The sequence below is a fragment of the Eurosta solidaginis genome, chromosome 3 (genome assembly GCF_040869045.1).
Source record: "Eurosta solidaginis isolate ZX-2024a chromosome 3, ASM4086904v1, whole genome shotgun sequence".
Lineage (NCBI taxonomy): Eukaryota > Metazoa > Arthropoda > Insecta > Diptera > Tephritidae > Eurosta > Eurosta solidaginis.
In genome coordinates this window covers 87,682,808-87,695,969 of record NC_090321.1, presented here as the reverse complement: position 1 = coordinate 87,695,969, position 13,162 = coordinate 87,682,808, and the positions used below count along the sequence as shown (strand labels likewise).

General features: G+C 39.9%; 1 protein-coding gene across 1 annotated transcript in view; it reads right to left on the bottom strand.

Moving 5' to 3' along the window:
* Positions 1 to 7,883: 7,883 nt before the first annotated feature.
* The window catches only part of blo (bloated), a 412,052-nt gene continuing 406,773 nt past the window's right edge, over positions 7,884 to 13,162 (bottom strand). The window contains exons 6-10 of the mRNA XM_067772656.1: positions 12,170 to 12,340; positions 9,794 to 9,963; positions 9,172 to 9,726; positions 8,809 to 9,103; positions 7,884 to 8,736 (exon numbers count right to left, since the gene is read on the bottom strand). Coding sequence (XP_067628757.1) covers positions 8,521 to 8,736; positions 8,809 to 9,103; positions 9,172 to 9,726; positions 9,794 to 9,963; positions 12,170 to 12,340 — 1,407 coding nt within the window. The 3' untranslated portion in view covers positions 7,884 to 8,520. The remainder of the gene's footprint in view (positions 8,737 to 8,808; positions 9,104 to 9,171; positions 9,727 to 9,793; positions 9,964 to 12,169; positions 12,341 to 13,162) is intronic.

Genomic DNA, 13,162 nt, shown 5'->3' with positions numbered 1-13,162 from the left:
GACTCATGATATTTTTGGGGGAAAAGTGCAGGGTTTGCATTGAAAAGTTAATAAAGATATGCCAAATATCATGAATAGGGGAAGTCAAAGTAAATAAGTGAGTCAAACCTGTTGTTTCGTATTTATAATAATAACACTATGCGACAAAATCAACTCTTTTCTGGGTATTGGACAAAACCTACTTTTTCGTAGAGATTGAGGCTTAAGTAAACAAAGCACTATCTCCGTTTTTCGACCTTAGACTCCAGAAAATAGGTATCGGCTTACGAAGTTCGAAATTCTACATTTCGAAATTTTATTTTATTTTTTTGTTAACGCGTTCAGCAAATTGAAAAAGTAAAAATGTGGGCGTGGTCCGCTCTTTTCCCTTATTAGAAGGGCTGGATTCTTTTTTTGAGAAATTTAGTATAACAGCTGTTATGCGAGGTGAAAAGTCAGATTTTGACTGTATTCAGAAGTCGCTGGGGTTGTTCGCTGTGAACTGTGCGCCCAAATTGCTTTTGAATAAGGCATGATGTGACACATACGTACATACAGAGCATTCGCTGCGTTATCAGCTTGACATATTTATGCGTTGTTCCCAAGTTAATGCAACATAAATGGTTAAGAATGTATACATCTCTTGAAAAATACTCTTTCGTTAAAAATATTGAACATTTCCTTAAAATTCTTAACCAAAAGTTTTATTTTTTGGTACTTTTGCATGTATCACTATCACTACGAATGTTAGCAACACTAAAGGGTATTGCCATCTCTAAGCCGATGCTAAACAGTGATTTGTATGCACATCAATAATTCAATCATTATGTCTATACACATGTCCATACGAGCAGCGGAGAAGCAACGCACAAACACATGCATATATCTTATCTAAGGTGCTCGCAAAAGAGGGCAATAATTTGTGCAAGTATTATGAGAAGCAATAAAAATAGTTGTGGCTGGTGATTTTGTAGTTGATAACTAACTAGTAAATTCTGGAATGGAAAAGCCTAGAAGTATGCAACGAGGAAATCAGACAGTATAAAAAGGCGACAGTAGCAGTATTATTTATTGTGAAATACTTTAATAAAGGCCATTTTTTCCATTATTCAATATTGGATTTATTTATTCAACAGCTTAGTGATTCGAACCTTAGTAGAAGATTTGAAATAAGCGGAATTGCAAATAAATGCGTTACCATTGGTGTCAGAAGAGGAATTGTTGAATAAATTCCGAAGATTGGGAATACAACTTGGACATGACAAAGTTGAGTGAATTGATGATCCAGCAACTGAAGGAGGAGTTGGAAGTCCGTGGATTGGGTACTTTTGGCGATAAATCCCAGCTACAAAAACAACTAAGTGTAGCTATGGTATTTGAAGGAATCTGCAATGCTGAGGAGTATGTCTTTCATTATGATAGCGACAAAACAAAAACAAAAATGGAAGAAAAAAACGAAACACCGCAGACAGTGACGAGCACAATATCTGTACAAACATCGACAATGGCATCTCAGCTGGAGTCACAGGAGGCACGCATTTCAGAAATAGCGTCGCATATGTCATCTCAATTGGAAGAACAGAAGACATATATGTCATCTCAAGTGGAAGCGCAAGAGGCATGTATATCTGGAATGTCGACAAAAATTTCGGAACAGGTATCATCGCAGCTCTTTGCGAAACTGGAAGAGCAGGATGCAAAAATTTTACAACTCGAGGAAAATTTGATGCCGAAATAGAAGCGTTAAAAGGTCTTATGCAACAGTTACAACTAAATCGCCAAGCTGTTCCAGCGAGCAATCCGAAGGTAAAAACTCCATCTTTTGACGGCTATGTTCCTTTCGAGGTTTTCAAGCTCCAATTTGAGAATACGTCAGCAGTGAACAACTGGAATGCTGAAGATAAAGTTGCTGCTCTATTCGTTGCATTGAAGGGGCCAGCAGCCGAAATCCTACAGACGATTCCCGAGGGAGAGCGGAACAACTATGAAGCATTCATGGCCGCTGTCGAGAGACGTTATGGAAGCGAGCATAGAAAACAAATATACCGAATTGAGTTGCAAAACAGTTACCAAAAAGCAAATGAGACATTGCAGGAGTTTGTTTCGGATGTTGAAAGATTGGCTCATCTTGCAAATGCGGACGCACCCGTGGAATACACTGAAAGGGTAAAAATTCAGAGCTTTATTAACGGCATACGGGACGTCGAAACCAAGCGAGCCACATACGCGAAACCAAAGCCAACATTTGCTGTAACGGTATCCCATGCACTGATTCAGGAAACAGCGTCACTTTTGAGTAAGCACGCATACAAAGCTCATCGCGTGGAAGTGGAAAGGCCAGATTGGGTAGACACAATTTTGGAAGCACTGAAGGGATTACAACAAAACAATGCCGGAGTTATGAAGTGTTTCAAGTGCGGTAACCCAAGTTACATTGCACGTCATTGCAGCACCGGTCATGGTAGTTCCAACTTGGCTGGTCGTAAACGCGAAGCTGGAGGAGATAAACAAGACCGAGTCAAATGTAAAGATCGAGAACTTGCCCCAGCTATTGAATGTCGTGTGATACCTATCTCGCAAACTGGAAGGAAATCGAGCAGTCTTACCGTCAAAGGAAATGTGGATGACAAGGAGCGTGTACTGACTGTAGATACGGGCGCATCTCATTCGTTGATCCGATCTGATTTGGTCAACAGGAAAGTAAAGCCATTACCTGGAGCAAGATTGCGTACGATTACTGGCGAGTATTACCAAGTCCAGGGAGAAGTGGTATGTGAATTCCTAATTGGGGAGGTCATGGCTCTACACAAATTCGTTGTGGCAGAGATCGTTGATGAAGTCATATTGGGAGTGGATTTCTTAATTGACTATGACATCAGGATCGATATGCAGAGAAGGATTATGCAGTATAAGAACAAGGATGTGCCACTTAACTTCAGTTTGGAAAAAGGGTTCAGCAGTAAGCGAGTGCTGGTGGAGGAGGATCGACAGAGACCACGAAAGTCAAAGGTAAAGGTTGATGGATCGAATGGACCAAATAAAGTGAAATCAAAAGTACCTGCGAGAGAAACACTGGCATTGACAAAACCTAATAGACACACTACAACGACTGAAAGAATTTTCTAGAAAGAATGCAAGGGTGGTTTCAAGCAAGCGCGCACTTCTGTTGGGAAACGTCGGCAAAATACTGAGCATGTGAAGCCAATCCGTCAAGAGCAAGCTCTACAAAGTAGTTCATTGGCAAAAGAACAGAGTGCGAGGGAACGATCAAGGATAATGAGTGATAAGATGAAACGCAGGTACGATGAGAACAATAATTCGGAAGGTCTCTTGGAGGCCCTTACCGGCGAAAAGGTGTTCCATCCAAATTTCGGTGTAGTTGGGGAGGCCCGTATAAAGTTGTGAAGAAGGTCAGTGATACCATGTACCGCATACAAACCATTGGGAAACCACGAAATAGAAGAGTGGTACATTTGGAGATGCTAGCAGCGTTTAGATCGGGAGATTTGTCTGATGGGTACGATCAGACTTAGGTCGTGGCAGTGCTACGAATATTAGCAACACTAAAGGGTATTGCCATCTCTAAGGCGATGCTAAACAGTGATTTGTTTGCACATCAATAATTTAATCATTATGTCTACACACATGTCCATACGAGCAGCGGAGAAGCAACGCACAAACACATGCATATATCTTATCTAAGGTGCTCGCAAGAGAGGGCAATAATTTGTGCAAGTATTATGAGAAGCAATAAAAATAGTTGTGGCTGGTGATTTTGTAGCTGATAACTAACTAGTAAGTTCTGGAATGGAAAAGCCTAGATGTATGCAACGAGGAAATCAGACAGTATAAAAAGGCGACAGTAGTAGTTGATTAAGACGCTATCTGGCGAGCAATAGCAGTATTATTTATTGTGAAGTACTTTAATAAAGGCGATTTTTCCATTATTCAATATTGGAGTTATTTATTCAACAGTTTAGTGATTCGAACCTTAGTAGAAGATTTGAAATAAGCGGAATAGCAAGTAAATTCATTACAATAGTATAAAACAAAGTCGATTTTTCTGTCCCTATGTCCCTTTGAATGCTTAAACCTTTAAAACTACATAACGGATTTTTATGCGATTTTCTTCAGTAAAGAGAGTGATTGAAGAGGAAGGTTTATATGTATAATAACACCAATTAAATATTGGAGAAAAACTGTAATTTTTGAAGTTTCTAATGTGATGTATATATATAAAAGAAAGTGATTTTAGTTACACTATTTATAACCCAAGAACGGATGAACAGATTTGGCTGAAAATTGGTGTAGGGGAAGCTTAGAACTAGGGGACAGACATAGAATACTTTTTATCCAATTCTGGCTAGGGTCTTGAGATCAAAACGTGGACCTGGGTAATTCTGGGATATGTTTGTATAATATGGGTATCAAATGAGAGCAGTTTATGAGTACTTTGCTAAGGGGTATGAATGTGTTTATACAATATAGATAACAAATGAAAGCTTTTGATGAGTGCTTTAGTACAGGGTAGTTTTCATACCTATTGGTGACTAGGGTGTCGAGATATAGCCCAAAACGTGGACCAGGGTAACACTAGGATGTATTTTTTCATTATGGGTATCAAATTGAAGCTATTGATGTGAGCCAAACGTAGGCCAAAACGTGGACGCGGATACCCTTAGAATATATGTGTAATATGGAAATCAAATGAAAGATGTTGATGTGTGCTTTAGTACAAAGTAATTTATACCGCTGGGTGACTAGGGTCTCGAGATATAGGACAAAACGTGGCCCGGATACCCCTAGAATATGCATGTAATATGGATATCAAGTGAAAGCTGTTGCTGGGAGCTTTAAAGTAATTTTCATTGTGATATTCGATTTAGTCGCGTCAACCTGGCAAAACTGATTAATATGCAGGGGGGGGGGGGGGGGGGGCAGAGTTAGACGGAAAACGCTTATTAAAATGTATGCAGATAGACCAAATTTAGGGCAGAATAACGACTGACGGGTCTGCTAGTATACTATATATACCACCGATCTGTATGATTTTTTTAGACAACAATATATGCTATATACGTAAGCATTTGGTGAAATTTGAAGCTTCAATTGGATAAATTGAGGAAGATATGACAAAAATCCTCTTTTTCTGAAAAATCGGTTGTATGGAGGATATATGCTATAGTAGTCCGATCCGGCCGGTTCCGACAAATGTCTAATCGGACACCTAAATACACCTGCTCACCAAACTTTATCAAGATATCTCAAAAATTGAGGGACTAGTTTGCATACAAACAGACAGACGGACATGGCTAAATCAACTCAGATCTTCATTCTGATTATGCCGGTATACTTAATGTTGGGTTTATCTATTTTCCCTTAAGGACTTGCAATTTTGAGATTCGTGCTAAAGTTAATATACCATTTCATTTTCATGAAAGGTATAAAAAGACATTAAAACAGTACAATTATTCGTTGCGTACTTCCAAGGGATAAAAAAACTTAATAACAAACAATGGTTTAAACGCCCAAAACTCGTCGGAGATTGCTACCCGTGGCAAATCCTGCTTATATAGCAAGCGAGGATCTGGCGACGACCCAAGGTAGAAGGTTCAACGTGGTCATATCAAATCGTTCACGTGATGGTTGGGTTAGTACGTTAATGGTTGGTGCTATTTTCCGGAACGTAACGGATCTATATCCGGCATAGGGCCAAAGTTAACTAAAAGGGGATACTGCCTGATTTTGCCCATTTTTTACGAACGAAGAGCCCGTATTTAATATTTCAATAAAATATCTAAAAATTTACTCAAGTTTTCGTTTTCACAGGTTTTACTAGTTCCTCCATCTGGCGCCCGTTGGTAGTAGCAAGGTAGCTGTGTACACCGCAAACCCATCATTTTTGTCAGATGCTTCTTTGGAAGGATGTTCTGAGCCAGTTTAAAATCAACCAATCGTGTCTGTGACTTCGCCAAAATGTTTTCTGTTCCTTACTGTTCACGTCTACGGCCGAAAAGCGGTCCCCACCTCAGAATACATCCAAAAGCCGAAACCCTTAAAATCAGAAAGCCCAGAATGGGACAAAAAAACCACACCACCGGACTGTGCTCGTTGTGCTTGACTTGGTAAATGCCTTTAACGCGGCCAACTATCGCACCCAACTAAAAAACATCAATTAATCATCTCTCTCCTTGTTCATAGCTCGATTTTCTTATGCCGCGAACGAACTTAACTTCTCAATAGCGTACTCAATTCGAAGTAGCGTTTTTTGGCAAGAGTAATTCTTCCGTTGAGTGCTAACATTGGTTCCCAGGTAAAACAAGTTCATTACTACACAGAAACCTTGGCATCCGTCTAACGTCTGATTGAAGAGGCCCATCTGCCAGAAATATAAGAAATGATCTCCACAAAAATTCAGCCGTTCGCATAAAAAGAGCTTAAAAGGCCTTCAGAGCCATCACAAAAGAGTCGCCAAAGTCCTACGCCAAGAAATACTAGGTGAGCTCCACCCTCAACGTCAATTACCCGGAACTTGCTGTTGAAGAAAGAAGACTTTCCTGTTGGAACTTTTAATTTCCCCGAAATTCCGTTGGGATGGAAGCGGCTACCGTGGTGTGATGGTAGCGTGCTCCGTCTACCACACGGAAGATCCTGGGTTCACGCCCCGGGCAAAGCAACATCAAAATTTTAGAAACAAGTTTTTTCAATTAAAAGAGCATTTTTTAAGCGGGGTCGCCCTCCGACAGTGTTTGGCAAGCACTATGAGTGTATTTGTACCATGAAAAGCTCTCAGTGAAAACTCATCTGCCTTGCTTCAGAGTCGGCATAAAAAAAGTAGGGCCCGTCCCGCTAGCTTGTAGCAAAAATTAAAAGGAGCACGACGCAACTGGGAAGATAAGCTTGGCCTAAAATCTCTTCGGAGGCTATCGCGCCTCACATTTATTTTTATTTTTAGTTACATTTTTATGAGATGGAAGCCAAGCCAATTCACCTGTTAGCTTGTTGGCCTGGTGAAAGGAACTGAACACGATAGGCATTACCAAAATGTTGGTGTCCGTTTAGCATTGTTTTGTGATAGCGGCGATATCAGAAAAAACGCCTGGGACTTTCTGATTCCGAGTTTTCCTGCGCTCTTCCTAACTTGCACTTTACCCTGTTCATTTCATGGCTGTCTGGGCCAACTTTAACATCTATCGCAGGCGGAAAGTAAAGCTCTGAACTTAAATGTGTTTCGAATTTGATAGTATTAGAATAGAATCCCTCTTAGAAGTTTCTCTTTAGTCAAAGCAATACTCCTGGCAACTGTCACCCTAATATTTCAGCTCAGATCAGTAGCGGTTTGTGAGCTTGGCTGTGGGGGGGGGGGGGTGTCACCCCCTCCCCTCGTAGATCCGCGCCTGGCTCAGATGGGTTCCAAAGTTCCGTTGACTACCTGTATTTAGTCAGCTAGATAAACGTTGGGAAGACACTATCCCATGCAGAGAAGCAAATGCCTTATATCGGGAAAAAGATAACAGGTGATTCTTCTAAATTATTGGGCTTACTAAGACTTATCTATGCTTTATGAAGTTCTGTTGGCTGATTTCAGTACGGTCTTGGACAGGATCTCAACAACGTCGATTTGAAAATAGTTTTTTCACTCCATGCCCACCTATGCGGCTTTTGCAAGGATAGTGCGGACTTGCCTTTCCTTATTTTAATTAGGACAACTTCCGCAAAGCCGGGAAAGCCTTATCTGGATCACCAACATTATTGGCGACGAATGGAATTTCTAAATTTAATAAATCTCCGCGACCGGAGCTAACATAATCTAGCCTGAGGTGTTCATAAGACTTTTTTATCTTATATCCTTTATTTGTAAAAAACTATTCAGTTACGTTATAGTCCACAATAAAAATGGAATGTATAATGAGTGTATTAGATACATTTTTTTTAATGTTTAATTAGTAATATTTTTTCTTGTTTTTAACTTTAACTGGCACTTAAATTCTATACAAATTATAACTTTTTTAAACACACATACAAGCGTATCGAATGCCTTCAAGTATGCAACACATTTAAAAAGTTTATTACAGGGCAGCTGCCCTTATTTTTACTTATATTTTTAATTATTTTTAAATTGCGTAGCAATTTTCTTAACCACTGCTACAAGCATTTGCGCTTAAAAGCTAAATAAAAAGCTCTCTTCTTCATATTATGCATAATGATTAGATTTTAGAAAAACAGCGTTGAAAAAAACTGCAATTAGTTGTAGAATAATATTAGGCGCATTAACTTGTTTGCTTGGCACGGCCGTTGCACAAATTTTAGTAGATATTTAATATGCGCTTTTTTCATTTGTTATATGAAAAGCACCAATTGCTGCCCTCAAAACTTCCACACACGCTTTACATTGCCATCAAACGAATGCGAATGTGCTTGGCAAACTTTTAAACTCAAAGCTAAAATATTTCCTGCAGTTAAATAATTCTAGTTTGGTTAGTATCATTTCTCTTATTTCTCAAAAATTTTAGTGTAAGTCCCTTCAACTGCATTCGGTTTTTATTTGACTTTTCTACGGCCATCAGCGCTGCGAATATTCGAAGAGAGCGCTGATTTCGAGGCGCTTGTGGTTGACGAATGTCTCAAGGATGACTGATCATCTTTGAGGTGATCGTGTCTACGTAAGGTGCGCGCGTTAGACGTTTCTGATTTTTTGTTGGTGCGTGTGAGTATGTTGGAGCTGTTTGCTTGGGGTTTCCTGGGCATCGTCGGCAGCTGTAATACAAACGGAAATAAATAAGATTAAGCAGCTGCTTCATTTGAATATCTTAAACTCGCTGAACTTACGCGTTTGTTTTGTTCTTGTGAGTAATTGATCTCGTATCCCTCGCTAACAAACTTCGGTTTCCATGGCGCGAGCATTGATACCGATCGTGAGACAGTGCGCGTCATCGGCTGTAATGGTTGGGGTTTACTTTTGTTTGAGCGCAGATCGTCGCGAGATATTGAACGACGTCTCAAATGATATGGTTGTGGTATGGCACCGACTGTTGTAGCGTGCAAATAGACGACGCTGCGTTGACTGTGTAAACTGGACTCACCCTCAGTGCCGGAACTCTCTGCTGGAAAACGATCAAGCTCTCTGAAAATTTTTTGAATATATATTTTAAAAAATCATGTCTCATGCGCCACAAGAAGAAAAAAAAATACCTTGAATAAGACGTTGTCGTACGACGCTCAGCGCTACGTGCCGGCTTCGGTGGTCCCACCATCATATGATGAGCTCGTATAACATCTCTATCCTCCCCACTTCCATCAACGCCATTCGAGGTTGAAGTGGTCATAGTTAAAGGCGTGCCCTGACAATCGCTGCTACGTCGATAGGTGTGGTCATCATACCGATGCGAACGATCTAAATGTTCGCGTGATAAACTGCGTGCTATACCGACTACGCCATTTGGACGTTTATTTTGGTCTTCTGTTTCGGAGCCAGTCTCTGAAATATCATCTAAATCACGAGAGCGTGAATAGTGTCGACGTTTACGGAAATCGACTTCATCGCCACCAACTCCACCCACACCATTTTCCAAATTGTGCATTGAAGAGCTTTTATGCCTTGAACCACCAACACTAGTTTGTGTAGAAGACGAGAGTGTACGGCGATAGTCATTTTGTTGTGGATTGGCATTAAGGCGATCCAAGTTGTATGCACTCTGAGAATATTTTTGTGAGCGGTTCAGTGTGGATGGGACGGATGCGCGTGTTCTGTGCAAACATAAAAAAATGCTTGTAACTTGAAGCAATCTTAAGCAAACTTAGTATTGTCACTTACTTTACTGTATTTTTGGCTTTGGTAATAGTTGGCGGATTGGAGTCTATATCGGTATCACCAAAGAACCGCAAATTTTTGGGTGGTATTAGTGGTGCTGAGGTATTGCGTGTCGAGTTTTTGGTGCGCTTCATAGTTGAGGATTCACTTTGTCCGTTAACTGAAACATCAAGCTGCGAATAAAAAAAAAAATTGTTATTGAAAGTACTTAATAAGAAGGTTCTTGGGAACTAAGGATCTAATCTCTACAGAGGGTCTATAGTGCCTGTTTTAGTTATAGGAATATTCGAAAATATACTCTAATTTGAAATTTATTGTATGTTGTTGTTGTGGTAACGTAAGCGTTTCAGCGCTATCACATTTAGGGACTCAAGGGGTTGGGTTTTTAAGCGCAATAAAAAGCTTTAGAGATTCACAGCTTCCTTTCGTTGTCAACCTCACCTACCGAGGCGCATACTGTCACAAACATGAATTAATCTCACAGATATTTGGCAGGCGAAGCTCTGGAAATCCCAAGTTCCTCATAAAATTAGGTAGTGGTGAATCATAACGATCTAGAAGGTTCAACGTGGTCATATTGAATTGTGGGGGCTCATTTAAGGCAGAGGTCTGGTAACCTTGTTTATGGATTGGTCCAAGCTGCTTGGGAAGAATGGAGGGAGCATATTCTATTAGAAACTCGGAGTCAGATGCAATTTAAGTAGCTTGAATACTGAAGCATCCTCCGGAGCGTCAGATTTAGATAGTTAACATCTACTCGCTAAGTCTGGCTATTGTAGCGCTGAGCTCCAAAACTGTGTCGACGAGCGCCCTAATTCCACCGAGCCACATTTCGATAAAATGATTTGGGTGTCAGGACACAGCCACATCCCAGAGACTTATCGCGCGGATCTTTTAGCTCAAGCTGGTACGTGTAATTGTCGGTGAATGCCGGTAGGGTATTTGGAACTCTCTTTCAAAGTTGCAGCTTCATCCTCGAAATGTATACCTCGGAGTAGCTCACCAAGCACTGGGCTGACACCATCTCTTAAAATGTGTCGATATCCTTTACCAAGACCCACCTCTCAATGGTGATTGGAGTGTTGATGGTGCACTGCCACGTCGGTATTAATGTCACTTCGTTCTTAACAAAGCCGCTTTTAAAAGAACAAGGTAGGGATATTAAGGAGCTCCGAAAGAAATGTTGAGGATCGATGTTTGCTTTATCTGGAAGTATATCATTGCTATGTCACGATTCATTTAATGATCGGAAATCGGTGTCGCAGTTAAGTAATATGGACCCTAAAGCTGTTCCTCAGCTTAGGTTAGCTGGACGAAAAAGGTTGAAAGTTTCATTCACGGCCTTCCTATGTTCGAAAGTTCGTAGGCACTTTTATACTGTTCGCAGAAGTGTTGTGGGAGTTAATGTTAATAGTCTTCTCTTCTGTTCACAAACGTGCATCGTACGTCTCTAATCAGGCGGAAAGAAGGATAGTGGATACTAAATAACTCGATTTCAAACTGCAATCTTCCCAGAATTATTAACGCACATCTACTACGTTATATCCCTCATACAACTCCAGAAGATCTTCCTGGGGCCTTTGATAATCGGTAGCAATTTACTATGGTGAGAAATATTTTTACTTTGGTGGGTGTATTTTTCCTAAAGCAATCTGGAAAGACGTTTAATTATATTCATATCCTGTCTGACAAAAGTTTCCATTTCCATTCCAACGTACTTTGCTACCGAATAATATGCCAACCTAATAAAAACGCACTGTGGCAGTCTTCTGTCAAAAATGTCTCATGCACATATAAATTGTATGAGAGCAACCGAAATTGAATTTACTGCGTAAAAGGCTAACTCGATTTCCAATTTTTGATCTGCGTGACATTTCGGTTTGACGTTTGCATACATTTTTTATATTGTCGCAACGCATGCTTATTTCGGTTAGGGAAAAAAAGCCGTTTAAGTGCGTGCGTTGAAAAACCGCAGTGCGTTTTTATTAGGTTGGCATGTAACACAAGCCCTTTGTAGTGACGCCTATGTGCTAGGAGTTAAATTGATTGGTATGATATAATTGAGACTGCCTGAATAGCAGAACAGATTATAAGACATCTTAACAGACTTGCAGTAAGCAAGTACAACTCGATTTCGATATTGTAACAGAATATATACGTAATAAAATTGAAGTTTTGAAAATTATGTTAGTTATTATAATGCCTCATTCTTATTGTTTTGGCCTTTTGCCGTACGTCTTTCAAAAAATCTGCTTCAACCAATTTTTCCCATATCGCATTTTTATGATTTGATGAATTTTAATGGAAATTTTTTGGAGCCAGGTTGGAAAGTAACGACGCACTCTAATACCGCATACCCCGATTAAAATATTTACTTACCTTTTCCTTTGATTTGCTCTTCGAACGCCTGTCTAAAGACTTAAACCAGCTTGTTTTTTCGGGTTTGGCAAGTGGTGATTCCTTTTTCGGTTTATCAGATGAGGTACGCTTAAGCAATAATGGACTAGCTTTAGGTGTAGAAAGACGACGACGCATCGATATATCCGTGGCCTAAAATTAAAAATAAAAGTTAACTCGGATTAGACAAAGAATACGGATTAAAAATTTACGACTTTGTTTTATTATTAGGTGAAAACAACTTTCATATCATAGCTTGAAGAAATTAATGTATGCTTGTGGTAAGAGGCGACTAAGTAACCCAATTTATTGAAAGAGATATCACTGCAATTTATAGCTTTTTCAAGCCAATGTTCAAGTTTCTCATGGAACTACGGTGTGCAGGGAGGATGCAGGTTTAATGTGGACATATTAAATCGTTCTCGAGGTGGTCGGGTTTATACCTAAAGAGCGCTTGTCACCGGAACATACCGGATCTGTGTTCGGCAAAGGGGTTTATTTGGTGGATATTAATATTTCAGATAGCTTTATTTGATAGAGTATTTTTTTTCAGTAGTACAAGAGTGATTGATTCGTTTAAAGCTATTAACAAAAATTTATAGTCTGACCGATTTTTTTCAGGCTCAGAACGGTTAGGGTGTATCGCACAACTAAATATACTTATAAACGTTCCTTTCCTTTACCTTTTTAAGGGCTGAGACTAAAAAGACCACAATAATCACTAATTATAACATGGCACCCCGGACGACCAAATGGGTTGCTCAGCTCTAAAGACGGCATTGAATATGCTCTTATGAACATACATATTTGTATGTTTGTATTGGCGCATGGCACCAAAGAGCAATGAACGAATAAAAATAACAACAAAATTTTGTACACATTCTCTCGGTTACTGTGTCGCCGTTAACGCTGCAAAGTCATAACACCTCCCAATCCACTAGCCACTTGCTATATGAGCACATACCAGTGGCGTTA